Source organism: Artibeus jamaicensis, unplaced genomic scaffold (assembly GCF_021234435.1).
Source record: "Artibeus jamaicensis isolate MK-2021 breed Jamaican fruit bat unplaced genomic scaffold, CSHL_Jam_final scaffold_1964, whole genome shotgun sequence".
NCBI classification, from domain to species: Eukaryota; Metazoa; Chordata; class Mammalia; order Chiroptera; family Phyllostomidae; genus Artibeus; species Artibeus jamaicensis.
In genome coordinates, this window is record NW_026522030.1 from 22,170,215 (window position 1) to 22,187,460 (window position 17,246).

Genomic DNA, 17,246 nt, shown 5'->3' on the forward strand with positions numbered 1-17,246 from the left:
CCATTCTGTAGTTCTTGGGTGTAATTTTCATTCTACAGTTCTTGGGTGTAGTGTTCTATAAATGTCAAGTAGGTCAAGACAGTTAACAGATCTTCTGTATCTTTCAACTACTAAAAAAGGACTGTCAAAATCCCCAAGCAGAAATTATACTTGTGTATTTTCTATTTCTCCCTTTTCCTCTGTCAGTTTTTGATTCAGATATTTTGAAGTTCTATTAATAGGTGTATACACATTTGTGATTATGTCTCCTCTTGAATTGACCTTTTATCATTATAAAATATCCTTATTTATCTTTGGGAATATTTATTGTTTTGAAGCCTAATTAGTTCACTTTTTAAAAAAATATTTTATTTATTTATAGAGAGAAGGGAAGGGAGGGAGAAAGAGAGAGAGAAACATCAGTGTGTGGTTGCCTTTCATGCACCCGCTGGTGGGGACCTGGCCTGCAACCCAGGCATGTGCCCTGACTGGGAATTAAACCAGCGACCCTTTAGTTCTCAGGCCTGCATTCAATCCACTGAGCTACAGTAGCCAGGGCTGAAGCCTACTTAGTTCTGATAATACTATACCCACACAGCTTTCTTAAACTTGCCATTTGCATTTTATATTTTTTCCACTTATATTTTTAACATTTCTATGTCTTTACATTTAAACTCTATCTCTTATAGGCAGCGTGTAGTTGAGTCTTGCTTTTTTTCTTTCCTTGCCTGATACTCTGCCTTTTAATTGCAAGTATTGGTCTTTACTATGTTGCTCTTTGTTTTCTATTTTTCCACGTGCTTTTGTTCCTCTCTTCATCTTCTGCCTTCTTTTGCATTAAGTGAGGATTTTTTTAAAAGTATTTTACTTTATTTTCTCTATTGGCTTTTTAACTGTGCCTTTCAGTGGTTGCTCTAAGGTTTATAACATGCATCCTAAATTTACCATAGTCTACTAAGAATAGATACCATACAACTTCCTATTTTACAACTTCCTATTTCACTACTTACAACAGTTGAATTCCATTCACCACCACCACTTCACACCTTGTACTATTGTTGTTATGTATTTTATTTCCATGTACAGTATAAGCTCTACCTTACAATGGTATTATTTATGTTTTAAACTGTCATATGTCTTTTAAGAAAAGTACAGAAGAAAAAAAAGCTAGTCTTTTGTCTTTAGCCATATATTTACCATTTCTAGTACTCTTTGGTCCTTACTATAGATAGAGCTTCCATCAGGTATTGTTTTTCTTCATCCTAAAGAACTTTCTTCAGTACTTTTTAAAGATTTTATTTATTTTTAGATAGAGGGGAAGGGAGGGAGAAAGAAAGACAGGGAGAGAAACATCAATGTGTGGTTGCCTCTTGTGCACTACTGGGGACCTGGCCTGCAACCCAGGCATGTGCCCTGACTGGGAATTGAACCTGCAACCCTTTGGTTTGCAGGCTGGTGCTCAATCAACTGAGCCACACAAACCAGGGCTCTTTAGTAAACCTTATAGTAAAGGTTTACTGATGACAAATTCAGCTTTAGTTTATCTGAACACATATTTATTATATCCTTCTTTTTTTAAGGGCATTTTTGCTGGATATAAAATTTGGGGTTGACAATAATTTTCTTTCAATGCTTTAAATATGCCATTTCATCATCTTCTGATCTCTATTGCTTATGGTGAGAAGTCAGCCATAATCATATTATTATTCTCCTGTATGAAATGTGTCATTTTTCTCTGGCTATTTTCAAGGTTTTATTTTTGTCTTTGGTTTCCAATATTTTGACCATGAGGGTCCTAGGTGTAGTGTTTTGGGTCTTCGTTTTTGTTTTTTGTATTTCTCCTCCTTGGGGCTTACTGAACTTCTGATAATACTGTATGTTTTCCATCAAATTTAAGATATTTTTTGTCATTATATCTTCAAATATTTTTCCCTTCTCTCTTTCCTCCTGGGATTCCAACTATATACAGGTCCCAGATCCATATATAACATATTCCCACAAGTCACTAAGGTCCTTTTTTGTTTTCTAATCTTGTTTCTTACTGCTTTTCATATTGGATAATTTCAATGGATCCACCTTCACATTCAGCTGTTAGGCCCATCCTATACATTTTTCATTTCCAATATATATTTTTTCATTGTTTCCATTTTTCTGCTTAGATTCCCCATCCATTAACTCAGTATTTTCTTTAAGTCTATAGATACATTTATAACAGCTGCTTTAAAGTCACTGTCTACTAATTCCAACATCTGGGTTATCTCACTGGTGTCATCAAGCTCTCCTTTGGATCTGTTGCCCTGAACTACAATTGTCCCAGGCAGAAAGGAAGGATAAACACACAACTCATGTTGGGTGTTTTCCTTCCTTCAGGAATCACTGTTGAGAAGGAATGCCTCAAACAGTTGCTTTATACATTGTGTCCAGGATTAGAGTTGTTTACAGTGGGATGTCAAGTTCAGCAGGAATGGCTCCAGCATGGCCAGAATATAAGTCCCATATGTCAAGTTCTTTAAAAGTTATGTATAAAGTGTGTTGCATTTTAAAATTCATTGCAGAAATGTGCTATTTTAAAAAAATACCCTAAAGTCTTGTGTAAAGGACAGAACCTTTTGTAATGTAAATATCAGCCCTGAAAGAATATATTGGGCTGGAAAAAATCTGAGGCCCTTCGTGCACAATGTATTAAAAAGAGATTTATCAGAAACAGTGTAGAAGTTACTTTGGAATAAAGCAGGTTATACCTTGACCTGAAGGAACCAAGGAAAAATCACACCTCTTTCTAAGGAAAACTGCCTTGCTCACAGCTTTGGCTGTTAAGAGAGGTACAGGATCTTGTTCCTCTTGGATGCAGCCTAGAATAAACAGATGAGCTGGGGTCAATCAGATTTCTTCTCCAAGAGTATGAACTGGGACTACAGAGAGTACCGGCGGTTGGATGGGGATACTGATGGAAATCCGTGTGAGTTACAGAGAGGCCAGTGTAGCCATGATAAGCTAGAAACATACTAAAGGATGTTTATTAAAAACCATAGAAAACTTGGCTGGTTGGAAAATAAAAATAGGAAATGAAACATAATTGCTAGGAGAAGTAGAGAGGCTATGAGAGATATGGAGAAAGTAATTACTACTTACATCTGTTTTAGAACCAGTCGTTTTCCAATTCCATTTCTAGGCTATCTATGTATTTATAATACCCACCCACAACCTCCGACATACACACCTTCCCTCTTCATCCACCTTCTCTCCTTATTTGAGGTAACTTGAGTGAACCGCTGTTCTTTGCAACATAGATTGCTTATCTAATATATATGTGTCCTAAGAGTTTTCCAGGCCCATGAAGGGCAGAAGAAGTACAAAAGACATGGATATTTTAGGCAGAGGGAACAAAATCATTAACAAAGATATAGAGGCTTGAAACCACATGTCATCTAGGGATCAGTAGACTTTTTTACCCACTTGTATTCCCACTTGTCCCAAAGCAAGATTTGAGGCTGAATTATGTGACACGTGGAAATAAGTAAATGAGAAAATGAATGAAAGGTAAAAAGAAAATAAAAGGAATGTAAGATAAAAGGAAAATAAGCTTAGCATCAGGAGTAGGATCCTCACATAATTAAGAGGATTAGGTTGCTTCAACAGGATGCAGGAAGCCTGAACTGCTTCTCCTGAAAGCCTAGAAAACGTTAGTATTCAGAATATTGCAGTATGTACCTTTTCATTATTCATTTATTTACACATCAATGAATTCATTGTCATTATTCATTCACCCACTATTTTTTAAGCATTTGCTATGTGCTAGATCCTAGGATAATAACTAAAGAAGAACCAAGGTTGAATTGGTTCCACTTCAAGGGTTCTCGACCTAGGAGGTGACGTAAATGGAGCACATAAACCCACCATACAGAATCCAGTGACTCCATTATCAGGGCATAGTGTTGTGAGGCACAAAGCAGTGGAACCAACATTCGATCAATAGCCGTGTCCTATGCTTGCTTCTTCCATTCACCTCTGTTTCGGCAGTTGGGGAGACTGAATACTTTCTACTAACTGACAGAAAACAATTTCTCGTGGCTTGCTCACAGCTGGAGCCAGAGAATGAAAATTACTCTTCAGCATCAGCTTGCTGGCTGCAAAGCCCAGGGATAAGCACAAGAGCTCCCTGCCTTTATTATTTGAGTACCTGACATGTACTGAGTACTAACAATGCGTTAGGCTCCAGAGCAAACAGGGGAGGAGACCAAGCTCTGGAGTCAAATGTTCACAGCTGTTTTGTAATCTGATAATTGTGCATGACAAACCTCAGACTGTAACTCTGAAAATAGCATGGCTGTAATCATAACAAAATGGAACAGCCATTGGCAAAATTTGTTTTCTAGTTATCACTTCCATAAGGAATTTCATAACACTCCTAGGGAAAGAGAAGAGAAAACTCTCTCAACTTTCTGCCACTAAACCTCTGAATTCCCATCATCCTGCATTCATCCAGTCCTCTCCTCCTTTCTCTCTCCTGCTACAAAGTATTCCACCTTCTGTCCATAACTCATCCATTCTCACCTCCTCAGAGACTTGGTTCTACCCATTAGTTTATCTTTCTCTTCATCTTCACTTTCTTCTATCTATGCCAGGGTCCCTTCCCTTGGCATTTAACATGTTTGAATTTTCTTTCCTCTCAAAAAATCCTGTTTACGTGGTCTTTACTGCCTTCTTAGCACAATTCAGTCTGGCTTTTACATTTGAAATTATTCTTCCCAAGGTGCCCAGTGACTTACTTATTATTCTATGTCTAGTTCCTATCTTCAGTGACCTCTTAACGGCATTCAACATGACTGACCACATACTCTATAAACCCTCTAAACTAATTATAAACATGCTCTTCCTTAGGCTTCTAGGAAGCCTTAGGCTCCTAGGCTCCTATTCTTTTTTTTAACTTTTTTTATTGATTATGCCATTACATTTGTTCTATTCCCCCCCCCCGTTCCCCTCCACCCTGCATACCCCTCCCCCACCATCCCCCCCTTTAGTTCATGAACACGTGTCTCAAATTCTTTCTATTCTGTATTTCCCATACTATTCTTACCCTCCCCCTATTTTCTATTTCTAAGACAGACAGTCTATGCTACTTATTTTCTGTACCTTCTCCCCCCTTCCCCTTCTCCCACTCCCCTGTTGCTAATCCTCCACGTGATCTTCATTTTTATGGTTCACTCCTGATCTAGCTGTAGGACACTATTCTTGCTTATTGTCTTCTAACTTCTCTGCCTCCTACTTTATCCTACATTTTAGACTCTTTCCTCTTTCCAAATCTTCTATCATAGTGTTCCTCCTACAATTGTTCCCTAATTAAATCAGTGTTAGGACATCCTACCACATGCTTCCATAGCACCCCATGCTACTTCCCAACAACAGCCCATCACACATTCAATAATAATTTGTTAAAAGCTTCTAATATGATGGCCCTTGTGTTAGGAACTGAGAACACAATTGTGAGCAAAAACATCCACAGGCCCCACTCTCAAGGAGCTCCAATTTAATAGGAGATACAATAAAACCAAATAATTACACAGATGTATAATTACATACTGTGATGCATGCAATAGGAGAAAGGATCAAGAGTAATGAGGCCATATAATAGAGGAAACCTAACACTACTTTCATTGACAAGGCAGGAGGCACTGGGGCGGGTTGTAGGGATTGACATTTGGGCTGAAATCCTAGGAGTAAGCACATGTGTGAAGTGTTTCAGAAAGAGGGGGCAGCACATATAACTGAAGTACAGCAATAACAGGGAGGAAAGTAGTATAAGACAAGGCTTAGAGACCCAAGTAGGCCTGAGCCCATACAAGTAACTGAAGGGTACTCTAAAAATTTGGTCCCTATCCTAAGAGCAATGGGAAGATACTGAAGGGTTCTAAGTGGAGGATAACATAATAAGATTGCAAGTTTAAAAATATCACTTGATGCAGTGTAGAGAATGGATTGGAAGGGGCATGAATGAGAGAGGGCAATACCACTTCTGAGGCTTTAACAGCAACTCTGTAGGTTGTGCTGGGGGGGGCGGTGGCAGCAAGTATGAAAAGAGTGGTTTAAATTGAGAGATATTTAGGAGGTACAGGGGCAAAGGGTTATATTTAGGACTTAAGGAAGGTAAGAGGTATAAGGATGGCACTCACTACGGAGGTTCACAAGAGTGAGGATACCTCACTTTGGACATATAGAAACATATCAATTTCCCCTGCATTCTGCTCACCCTCTCCTGTCCTTTCTTCTATGGATCTGAAGCCCAGTCACTAGAGTCAAAATCTCTGAATTATCTGAGGCCTTATTTTGGCCTTGTACACAATCTTGCCCTCTCACTCCTACCCCAGTCGCTGTCATCAAGATCAATATTTACTATATTGTCTCAGAGGGGCCTCTGGAGAGACCACAAAATGATACAAAAATGCAAGTCTTTTCTTTTGCTCTTAAAGGCAAGAGATGTAAAATTCCAGACTTTCTTATTTTTTATGGTAACCAACTGAGTTATAAAGGAGTACTAAAATTTGTTAGTCATGAACTAAAGTTAGCTTTTAACTGGAGTTCACAGAAGATTTTAATTCAGTTCTCTACTAAGAAGTCTGGCTGCCAGGCAATATTTGGCAATGTTGCAAAGCTCCTCCCACACATTTACCCGTCTAGCCAGTTAGAATTCTCGCAATTTTCAGGAAGAGCACTTTGTTATTGGGGCATTACCAGTGAGGTTTTGGGCTGGTCATGGTTTATGATGCCTGACATTCATTTTAATGACACATTGTGATTCATGGAGCTTCATTATGATCAATTTAACACGCAACGGGTTATTTGATTAACCCTCTGGGGTAGAGGGATGCACCTCTCTGATCTTATTTCTTGCCACTTCTCCCCTCCCGCTTTCTTGCTGATCCAGAACATGTATAGCAAGCCCCCATCCTCCTTTACACTTGCTAGGCCCTTGGCCTGTACTCCCTGCCCCCCAGATACCACACAGCTAACTCTTTTGCTTCCTTCAATCTTTCTCAAATGTCACCTGTGAGAGGCCTTCCCTGACCACTATATTTAAATCATATTCTTCTGATTCCCTGAACTTCCTCGCCTATTTCCCTGTTTTATTTTTCTTCTTGACACCTACCACATCTGATAAACTATACATTTCACTTATTTGTTTATTGACAATTTAGCTCCCACTAAAAGTTAAGCTCTGTAAGTGCAGGGGGTTTTGATTCTTTTGTTTGTTGTCCTATCACTGATACCTAAACCAGTACCTGGCACATAGTAGGTTCTCAACAAATAATTGTTAAATGAAAGTGACTCTCATCAGAATTTTTGATCTCTTAATCTCTAACACCCAGCTTTTCAGCATGGGTATATGTGGTTTAAATATGAATCATTCGTAGCCCTATTACCAAAGCAGGTATTAACATGAACCCAGAAAAACATGCTTCTACTGTTTTTCATTGTTATCCCTTCCCATTTTTCTCCCTATCCTTTCCTGTCCTTCAAACACACTCAGAGTAAAATTTCCAAACAGCTTGAGGCATTTAGAATTCATATTCAACTCATTGTCAGAAGTTAATATATTCCAGCCATTGTGTTAGGTCAAGGGAACCAACAATGAACAAGGCAGACATAATCCTTGCCATCACAGTTTATATTCTAGTGAGGATATCACCTGGTCCTGACTCCTGAAAGAGTACTTAATCCTGTGTAGGAGGATATGGCAGCAAACTTGAGGCGTGATATTTGAAGAGGGGATAAAGGAGAGGTTGGGGCAGGGTGGCATGGAACAGGTAGCAACAGACAGAAGAGGTTGCATTAGGCATGCAGGTAGGCAGAGAAAACAGCATTTTCAAAGCCTAGAGGAGAGAGTGTGGATGTCAGTTTCCAGGAAGTGAGGGCAGTTCAGTGTGCTGTGGCTGTGAAATTGTCACAGAGCAATGGTGAGATCTGAAGTAGGGTGGGTAGCGAAGGCTAAACCCTGCAAGACTTTGCAGGCCGTACAAAGCAAGTTGGACTTTTGGTACTATATCCTAAGAGCAAGAGAGAGCAACTGAAAGGTCGGAGCAGTGGAACAACACGAACAGTGCAGTTGAAACTCTTCTCTGTCCTTTAACAATCCCAACGCTGATTTTCCCTCTCCATTGTAGGCATCTGAGTTGCAGCTGCCCTTCCTAAAGCTCTTCTGCTGCTGCAATCTGCATGTCTGCCTCCTCAGCTCCAGAGAGCCCATTCTCCCTTATCTTTGTATGCCTGTGTTCTGTCTCCTCCCACTGGACTGATTTCCTAGATGACAGGGACAACTCCTCGAACCCCTCTAAGTTGTCCCACAATCAGCTCATCACTGACTCAGACTGGGCTTTACTAAGACAAGATGGTAATGAATAACACAACCTAGCACAGCCCAGCCTTTTCTTGCACCCCACACACCAATATTCATATTGTGCTAAAACAACCCTTCCCTGTGGGAGGGTGTGTGCAGGGCCAAAAGACCCAGGTTTCTCTGCTTCCTGTCTGCTGCCACTTGTCTCTGATGTCAGTCTAAATAGCCTCTAATGCCTCCCATAACTGGCTGGAAAAACTTACCCCTAAGCTTGTTCAAGCTGTAAATGCTAGAAGAGAAAAATCTAATCTGTAGTGACAGTAGATCAGTGGTTACCTGGGGTTGGGGGGTTCATGAGAACTCACTGGGATGAGGCACAAGGGACCATTTCAGGGAAGAGGAAGTATCCTATATCTTTATTGTAGTGATGGTTCACAAATGTACAAATTTTTAAAGAAGATTTTATTTATTTATTTCTGGAGACAGGGAAAAGGAGGGAGAAAGAGAGGAAAAGAAACATTGAGGTGAGAGAGAAACATCCATCAGTTGCTTCTTGTACACACTTCAACCAGGGACTGACCCCACAACTCAGGCATGAGTCCTGACCTGGAATTGAACTAGCATCTTTTCACTTTGCTGGATGATGTCCAACCTACTGAGCCACAGAGGTCAAGGCCACAAATGTACATATTTTTCAAACCTTGTCAACATGGACAACTAAAATGATCCATTTTGTTGTATGTAAACCAGACTTCAGCAATGCCGAATTTAAAACAAACTGTATGTAAGTTAAAAGTCAGTAGGCTCAAGCACAGTACACACATGACCTTGAAAATGAAGTTTGACCCCATCATAGCACTAGGGCATGGACATACGGGAAAAGCAGCCTCCCCATAGTTGCAGAGATCTTAGATGGGTCCACTTGTTATGGAAGGCCAGGTTAAAGAAGCAAAGGAACAAAAACTAGTACAGAGAAGATCAGACCAAAATATGTAAAGTTGCAACCACACGGACATAGATTTGCTCTCCACACTTCAAACTACCTAAGTGAGGGAATTTTAGAACAAATAAATAGAAGTCTTGCCTCACAGAGCCAGAAACTGCATATTAGCCCCAGGGTATTAATTCACAAAAAGGTTTAGAAAAAAGTGATTCTTGAAGGACTACATGGCTTCACCACAGAGAGCTCCTCAAGAAGCTGGGCCCTCACCTTCCAGGGTGAGGCTGGGGAGGAAAACTCTCTGTGCTGAGTGGGTAAGGGGGTGATTTTGGGGTTTCCTGTGAGAAGGGACAGCATCTGGCTAGGTGACAAGAACACAATGCTCACATGACTGACTGAGTCACAGGAGTGGACCAGGGGCTCACAAGGAAGAGAGACATATGAGGCTTCAGAAATATTTGGGGGAAAGTGTTTTGGGTGTGCAGTGTGTGAGTGGGGGCAGGGATGGGAAAGGGACCTCTCTCCTCTTCCTCTTTACCTGACCTGTCTCTTCTCACAGGTCTTCAGGCATAGAAAATCTAAACTACTCCGGCACATAATCTGTCCTGTGTCTCACTTCTCTTGTACTCCCTCTGTGTCCATACTTACCCCAGCACCAGTCACATAGCAAAGTGCTGGAAAAATAATTTCTTTGGGCCCTGGCTGGTGTAGCTCAGTGGATTGAGCATGGGCTGCGAACCACAGGATCACCAGTTCAATTCCCAGTCAGGGCACATTCCTGGTTTGCAGGCCAGGTCCCCAGTATGGGGCACGTCAGAGGGAACCACAAGTCGATATTTCTCCCCTTTTCTAAAAGTGAATAAATAAATCTTTTTCTTGGGACAAGAATGTGAGGGCAATAGTTGCACATGTTGATCTATCAATGGGGGTAGGGAGTTAAGGAGGATGGGTGTGTAGAGGGAGTGAAGTGAGGTAATGGAATAGTAAGGGGAGGACAAATTAAAAAGAGGTAGGAAACGGTGGGTCAGGGGCATTGTGGGAGAGATGGCTAGGATTAGTGGGAGAAAGCAGGAAGTCAGTGGGAACACAGGCCAGGGGTCACAAGGAGAGAGGAGGTTACAGGTCAAGAGGGAAAGGAAGGTGAAGGACCAGTAGGAAAGGTATGATCAGTAGTCATTGGCGGTGAAGGTCAGAGTTCATCGCAAGAGGGCAAGTTGGAGGGTTACCTGCTTACGTGTCTGCAGTTTCTGGGGCATCTTCAAAGAAGCAGGAAGCACCTTAATACTTGGAGGGTCTACAAAACACCCCTTCGCCTGAAGACAAGAAATTTGTCCGTCCCCTAGATCACTCACAAGAAACTCGGATTCTCTTTCACTTCAATTCCCAGTCGTAGGGGTTCTTTGGGGACAGCTGTCGTTAAGGGTCTTGACGAGTCTGCCGGAGGGAATCGGCTCCGCCCCCACGCGGTTACCCAGCAACCAACCGGCATCCAGGGCGCAAGCGCTACCGACGCCCAGTCTTTGCTCAAGGGGGAGGCGGGGCTGGGCGAGTGGGAAAGATTGGTTTCACTAAGTTCCGCCCCCTCAGGAATAATTCGATCGGCGGCAGCGCGGGTTTGTAACTCAGGCATGTGGGAGGGGCTGTGGGGCAAGGCACCGCCCCCTCATGAATAATGCACATTCAGGCGGTGTCCCGGACCCGGAAGTGGAGTTGCAGAGTCACCGCAGTGGCTGAGCTGCTGACAGGAGGCGGCGGCGGAGGAGGAGGCGAGGCCAGACCTGCGGCTCAGCCCCGCCACAGCCGCGTACTGCTAGACAAGCCCACGGAGCCACGCGGGCCTTAGCCTGCCAGCGAACCTCCCGCCCCACTCCCACCGTCGATCTGCTCAATCGCCTGCCCTCCCGATTCGTCCGGGGCGGCCTAGTCTGCACCACCCACCCGGCTCCTGGGGCCGCCGCCCCACGCGGTCCAGTTGGCGTCCCTGGCCGCGCCCGGCCCCGGGCCCGCTCACTCGCCGGCACCATGATGGAGGAGATCGACCGGTTCCAGGTGCCCACCGCGCACTCGGAGATGCAGCCGCTGGTGAGGGGGCGGGCAGGCCTGGGCCGGGAGGGGGCGGAGGGAATCAGGCCTAAGAGACTGTACAAAGCAGGAGCGTTTGGATGGGGCAAAGAGAGTCATGAAAACACATCGCTGGGGAGAGGGACCTGCAGGACTTGAAAACCGTGGGAGAATCCGCGAGGTCACAGCAAAGGGGCCTGTACAGGCGGAGGGCATGGTCTGAGGAGGTAGGCCGAGGGAACTACTGGGAGCACCGTCAGATGGAATTGAGCCGGGCACAATGGTGTACGCCAACGGAGGCCCATACCTGGGAAAGGAAGGGAACTGTCATGGGGCACCGCGGGCGGCAGGCCCAGTGGGCTGGCATGAGAGATGGGGAGGCGTTTAGCGCTGGAGGCCTGGGTGATGCTCAGGGCGGGGGAGGGGGTCGGAGAGCATTCAGGCTAAGAAGGACTGGAATAGGCTTGTAGAGGAGGAGGGCCTGCCCGCCAGTTTGCTGGATTTGGATAGGAACGCGGGGGCAGGGGCTGGTAAGGGCAGGGGGTCGGTGCAGGATCTGGGAATTCCCTTCTTCTCCGGGGGAGAGCGCAGGTAGTCTGAACTGGCGGTACGGGAGCCGAAGAGGAGAGAGTGCAGCAGAGAGATGGAGAATCAGAGACGCGGATGAGAGAACTCGGGAACCTACAGGAGAGGGGGCGGGGCTGCGCTGGAGCGCCAGTGCCCACTGTTTGGAAGAGTCCCCATCATTCTAGGCCTTCGTGCTTGGAGCCCTTGCTGGGCGCCTATCCTACCGCCTGTGAGCGGTCAGGGTGTCAGGGAGGAATGATGTCATCGATGCCGGCTCAGAGGGGATAGAAGGGGGAGGGCGACATGGTCGCATCGAAGCCAGGCCTAGGGCAGACGGTGCCCGCTGCCCACCGCCCCGAGGAGGGGGGAGGGGCGGGACACCCGACTGGCTTGTCCGCCACCAGGTGGAAGACACCAAGGCCCAGCCTGCCCGTGTAGGGAGAGCGGGGAGCAAGGGAGTGCCTGGGCTCTGTTCTCTGTTAGCTTTTCCTTCTTTGCCCCTTGGAACCTTAGGGGGAACTGGAAGGAGGCAGAGCAGGCCAGAAATCTGAAGGTTGGGTGCCTTATTCTCTGTGCTCTGCTGTAATCTAATAGAGTTCTTCAAGCCTTGGAGATGTTGGGCTCTCTAAGCCTCTTCCCTGTGTTAGGCCTGGAGGTGAGGAACTGGTTCTACTCTTGGGCCCCCAGGTCCCTGGCTTGCAAATGTGCTTGTGGCTTCCTGAGCAAGTAACCTGCCTATTACATCAACCAGGACAGACCTTGGCAGGAACCCATGATCTACTCTAAGCCACACCTTTTGGAAGGCGATAGAATCATTAGAAGCTACCCAACAGAAGATTCAAGGCATTTACCCCTTTTGTGACTACTTAGTTCCAGAAGCCAAAAAAGAAGCTTTATAAAAGTGTACCATATTAAATGGGGAGAGAAATGCTAGCCTGATGGCATCATTGGATTATTTGGAGGGCCAGAAAATCTTGGTGAGAAGTCTTTCTCATAAACTTGAAGAACTTTGGGCTGGGTTAAGACAACTTTCCTTTATAGATTATTTTTCAACCAATCTGGATTGTCAAATTAGATTGCTCTTACAGTTCTAAGCATCTAATTAAGAACCAAAGAAAGGGTGGATGAAGGAAGAGGAGCAGGAGGAGGTCCAAGTGAGTCAGGGGAAGAAAGCAATGAGTTGGTTCTTGCCTCCCATCTGGGGATCCTAAAAAAGGGAGGCAATAACTGTGTAGGGAAAGGGGGAAAGGGATTGAGTCACCAGGCTCTCTCAGTTGTCTTTGGTGCCTCTATCATTGCCTGAAGTTCTCAATGGTGATTTGATTGAGCTGTGGCCCCAGAAGACTCCTGAGCTGCTTCTGGTCTATGTGGCTCTGGAGTAGAAATGCAAGGAGACATTTATCAGAAAGACTGTAATTGCCTTCAGACTTTTTTTTTAAAGCTAAAAAAAAGGGTCTGTTAAGGTCTGCTTTGTTGTGGTTGAGTGAGAGCCTTACAGAAGTAGCAACACAGTCATCTCCCATTTGAGGGTCACAGACATTGCCCTGCAGATTTCTGCTTCTTGACCCTTGTTCCCAGGTTGAAGCCTAGAGGATTTCCAAAACTCCTTAAGTGCTCTGTGTATGATTGAGATCAGTAGAATCTTGTGTGGCATTTACCCAAGAATCTTCCTTTGAGGGCATAAGGAACCAAGATGATATACCACAAAAGAAAGGCAAAGTGGCTCTTTAGGTTATTTGGGTATGCCATAAAACTAGGCTCCCAGGCTTGAATTCAGCTGTGACCTATTTAATTTCTTGCCACTATTTATTGAGACCTCCAGGAAGTCCCTCCTCTTCTCTGGACTTAGTTTCCCCATTTATGAAATGAAGACTGTCTCTTTCAAGTTTAAACAATAGCTCCTCATTCTGTCTTCCAAAGGATATCATATCATTTCATATCATTTGCTGATATCATTGATCCAGCAAATTCATTCACCTAATACCTATTGAGCATCTGCTCTGTTCTAGATACTATACTAGGTGTTGGGGACACAGTGGTTAGCAACACAGACACAAATATGGCCCGCCCTCCTGAAGCTCACAGTTCAACACAAGTTTATTGTTCTTGCTCACTCTCTCAGCATGAGCTCCTCTGAGGGCAGAATGGGGGCTGTCCCCATAAACCCTATAGGCAACAGGTGATGCTGGTGTCAGCGTCATTTACCCTTTCTGGACTAAGCTGTACACATACAGGCTCTTCACATGCTCCATCATCAAGTAACCCTCCCTTATTCATAGTGGTGGGAAGAATCCAGAGGCCATTTCTCACTTAGAAAAATTAGCTCTAGGAGGAGAGCATCTTTATCTTTTTATTACTTACTTGAAAGAGAAACCCAAGCTTAAAAAGGCGCCCCAGAAGAGTGGGAGGAGCTGGAGAAGAAGGCACAGCCAACAGATCTGGGTGTTTCCAAGGTGTTAATTTAAACAATAGTTCTCAGCTTAGTGGAAGAAAGAGATCCCTGCCCTGTTGATGCTGCTGCTGTTGCAACAACTGGGAGGAGCCTTCTGTCTGAGGTGGGAGTTGGCCTGAGGGCGTGGCCTCCCTCCTTTCCCCATCACACTAATTATTTCATTGGCACGCCTGCATCTCAGTAGCTGAACCAGGTCTAGGCTTATCCCTGGGAGCTTCCCAGGGTCTCTTCCTGTCTCCTTATAAAAGGAATGAGAGCTCCTCTTGGTGACCTAGTCCCTGGGCTCCATTCCTGCTGTGTCTATCTCCTAGATAATCTTTAGTGTTTTCTAGCACAGATTTTTCCAAAGAAATCACTAGGGATAGGCACATCTTCTATGTCAGTTCTGTGTCCAAGCCACACACCTCACTGATCTAGGGAAGCACCTATCTGTCCAAGGCTTTCTACTGAGCACTTCAGTTGAATTTGGGCTACGGTTTGGGTGAACAGCAGTGGTAGGCTCTCTGGCCCTATTGTCAATTTGCGCAACTGGTTGGTACAGCTTCACAGTCTATGTCTTCTTCTTGTCTACAACTGGAGAGAAAGAGATTTCTTGAAGGGGAAAAAAGGAGCTTTTAAGCACTTAATTGTGTCAGGCAAAGCCCTGCTTCCTATGCTTTCAATGACCAAAAAGAAAAAAAATGGCATGTGGCACCAGGCAGGGTCTCTGTGAACTTGACAGAAATGCTAGTTTGGCCTCCCTGAAGCCCAGGTTGTGTGTTAACTCATCTGTTTAGGTCCAGGTACCTTAAGGACAGAGACAAGTGAGAGCTCTCCTGATCAGGCCAGGAGAAGGATGGGCTCACATGGCTACAGGAAGGTTTTAGGTACATGTTAGGAAAGAGTAGAGTCAATGGAGGGTGCTCCTGAGAGAGGGTGACACCTACCTCCCTTGGGAGAAGATGAGAAATGCTGAGGTTCTGACCCTTTGACCACCCGAGCTTAGAAAGTAGCTTCAGACTCCTCCAGCCTCCTGACACTCAGGGATGGGGATGGTCAGGACATTAATTCAGTGGGTGGGCCACAGCAGCTCCTGGAAGTGGTGGAGAGAACATTGTGAAGATAGCAAGAGCCACTGTGGAAAATTGACCCACACATTTTCTTTGGTCAGGGACTTTTAAGTTGCTTTCTTGTGGTCATATGACTTTTCAATTTAATGGTGGGTTCTCTTAGTCGGTCCATGTGGCTTATGACCTAGGAGTACTTCTTAGGTTCTGGGATGAGGCCCACCCTTTTCTCTTTTCCTATATTGTAAAATGAGGATCAGGTTTACTCAGGTCTTTGTCTCATCCTTTACTACTTATCACCTCAGTCAACAAATACTAAGAACCTACTTTCTGCTAGATGTACCAACTGACCTCCATAAAACAGAATTTTGCTCTAGGGATGTATATGCACAGTCAAGATGGATTGAGGTACCACAGGATAGTGAGCACTGCAAAAAGGAAGACAAGTCCATCAGGGCCAAAGGAAAACTGGAAGGGCTCCCATCAAGTGGTTAGGGAAGGCTTCACAGAGGAGTCATTGCTGACCTGGCTTTTTTTTTTCTTTTTTTAAGATTTTACTTATTTATAGAGAGAGGGGAAGGGAAAGAGAAAGAAAGGGAGAGAGAAGCATCAGTGTGTGGTTGCTGCTCACGCACCCCCTACTGGGGACCTGGCCAGCAACCCAGGCCTGTGTCTTGATTGGGAGTCAAACGAGCAACCCTTTGGTTTGCCGGCTGGCGCTCAATCCACTGAGCCACACCAGCCAGGGCATGAACTGGCTTTTAAAAGGGGAATGGAAGCTTGGCAGACTGATAAGATGAGATGAAAGGCATGGAGGAAGAAATAAAAGGGTGCACTTGAATGATTGAAGTGTTTTATTTTTATTTTATTTTTTTAATCCTCGCCCAAGGATATGTATCTTGATTTTTTTTTAATTCATACTTTATTCAAATTCCCTTAGTTTTTATCTATTGTCATTTTCCTGCTCTGGAATCACATCTAAGATATCACATTGCACATATTTGTCACTTTCTTTTTTTTTTAATTTTATTTATTTATCTTAAGAGGGGAAGGGAAGGAGAGAATGAGAGAAACATCAATGTATGGTTGCCTTTCATGTGTCCCCTGCTGGGAATTGGCCTGCAGGGAACTGGCCTGCAACCCAGGCATGTGCCCTGACTGGGAATCGAACCGTGATTGTCTGGTTCACAGACCCGCGCTCAATCCACTGAGCTACACCAGCCAGGGCTTGTATCTTGATTTTTGTAGAGAGAGGGGAAGTGTGAAAGAGAGAGAGGGAAACGTGAGAGAGAAGCATCGATTGGTTGTTTCCAGAATACACCCTGACTGGGGATTGAACCTGCAACCTAGGTATGTGCCCCAATCAAGAATCGAACCTGCAGTCTTTTGGTGTGTGGGATGATGCTCCAACCAAATGAGCCACCCAGTCAGGGCCGAAGGGTTCTCATTAAGGGAGTAACATCGTCAAATTTGAGTGCAGGATTGACACTGCAGTAGCAGATAAGAGATTAGAGAAGGTAAGATGGAGATCAGAAAACTAATATGAGGGTCGGTGCATTAATAATCCAGAAAGAGATGATTTCAGCCTAGAGCTGAAAGAGAGGAGGGACCTATACAGATATTAATAAAGTGGAATAGACAGGATGTGGTACCTTTTTGGAGGTGGGGTGGAGAGGTAGGGAGTCAAGGATGCATCCCAGGTTTCTGGCAAGATAGCTGGATGTCAAGAGGCACCATCACCACCCCCAGAAAACTCAGGGGACTGTGTATCTCTTGGCTTCAGGGACTGCTTATATGGAAGAAGGCTGCTGTTTTCCTTTGCTCTGCTGTTGAAGCTGCATTCTTGGGGTTATGGGGAACTCAGAGTCC

The 17,246-nt window shown here is 44.5% G+C and overlaps 2 protein-coding genes across 9 annotated transcripts in view; one reads left to right on the top strand and one right to left on the bottom strand.

Moving 5' to 3' along the window:
• DNAI1 (dynein axonemal intermediate chain 1) overlaps positions 1-10,654 on the bottom strand; it is a 59,329-nt gene extending 48,675 nt beyond the window's left edge. The window contains exon 1 of the mRNA XM_037151652.2: positions 10,478-10,654. Within this exon, the coding sequence (XP_037007547.2) occupies positions 10,478-10,507 (30 nt within the window). The 5' untranslated portion in view covers positions 10,508-10,654. The remainder of the gene's footprint in view (positions 1-10,477) is intronic.
• Positions 10,655-10,948: 294 nt separating this feature from the next.
• The window catches only part of FAM219A (family with sequence similarity 219 member A), a 57,251-nt gene continuing 50,953 nt past the window's right edge, over positions 10,949-17,246 (top strand). For all 8 annotated transcript variants that reach the window (XM_037151620.2, XM_037151621.2, XM_037151625.2 and 5 more), the window contains exon 1: positions 10,949-11,333. Coding sequence is in view for 4 of the 8 variants with exons in the window: in XM_037151623.2 (XP_037007518.1) it covers positions 11,274-11,333 (60 nt within the window). In the remaining 4 variants the exon portion in view is untranslated. The remainder of the gene's footprint in view (positions 11,334-17,246) is intronic.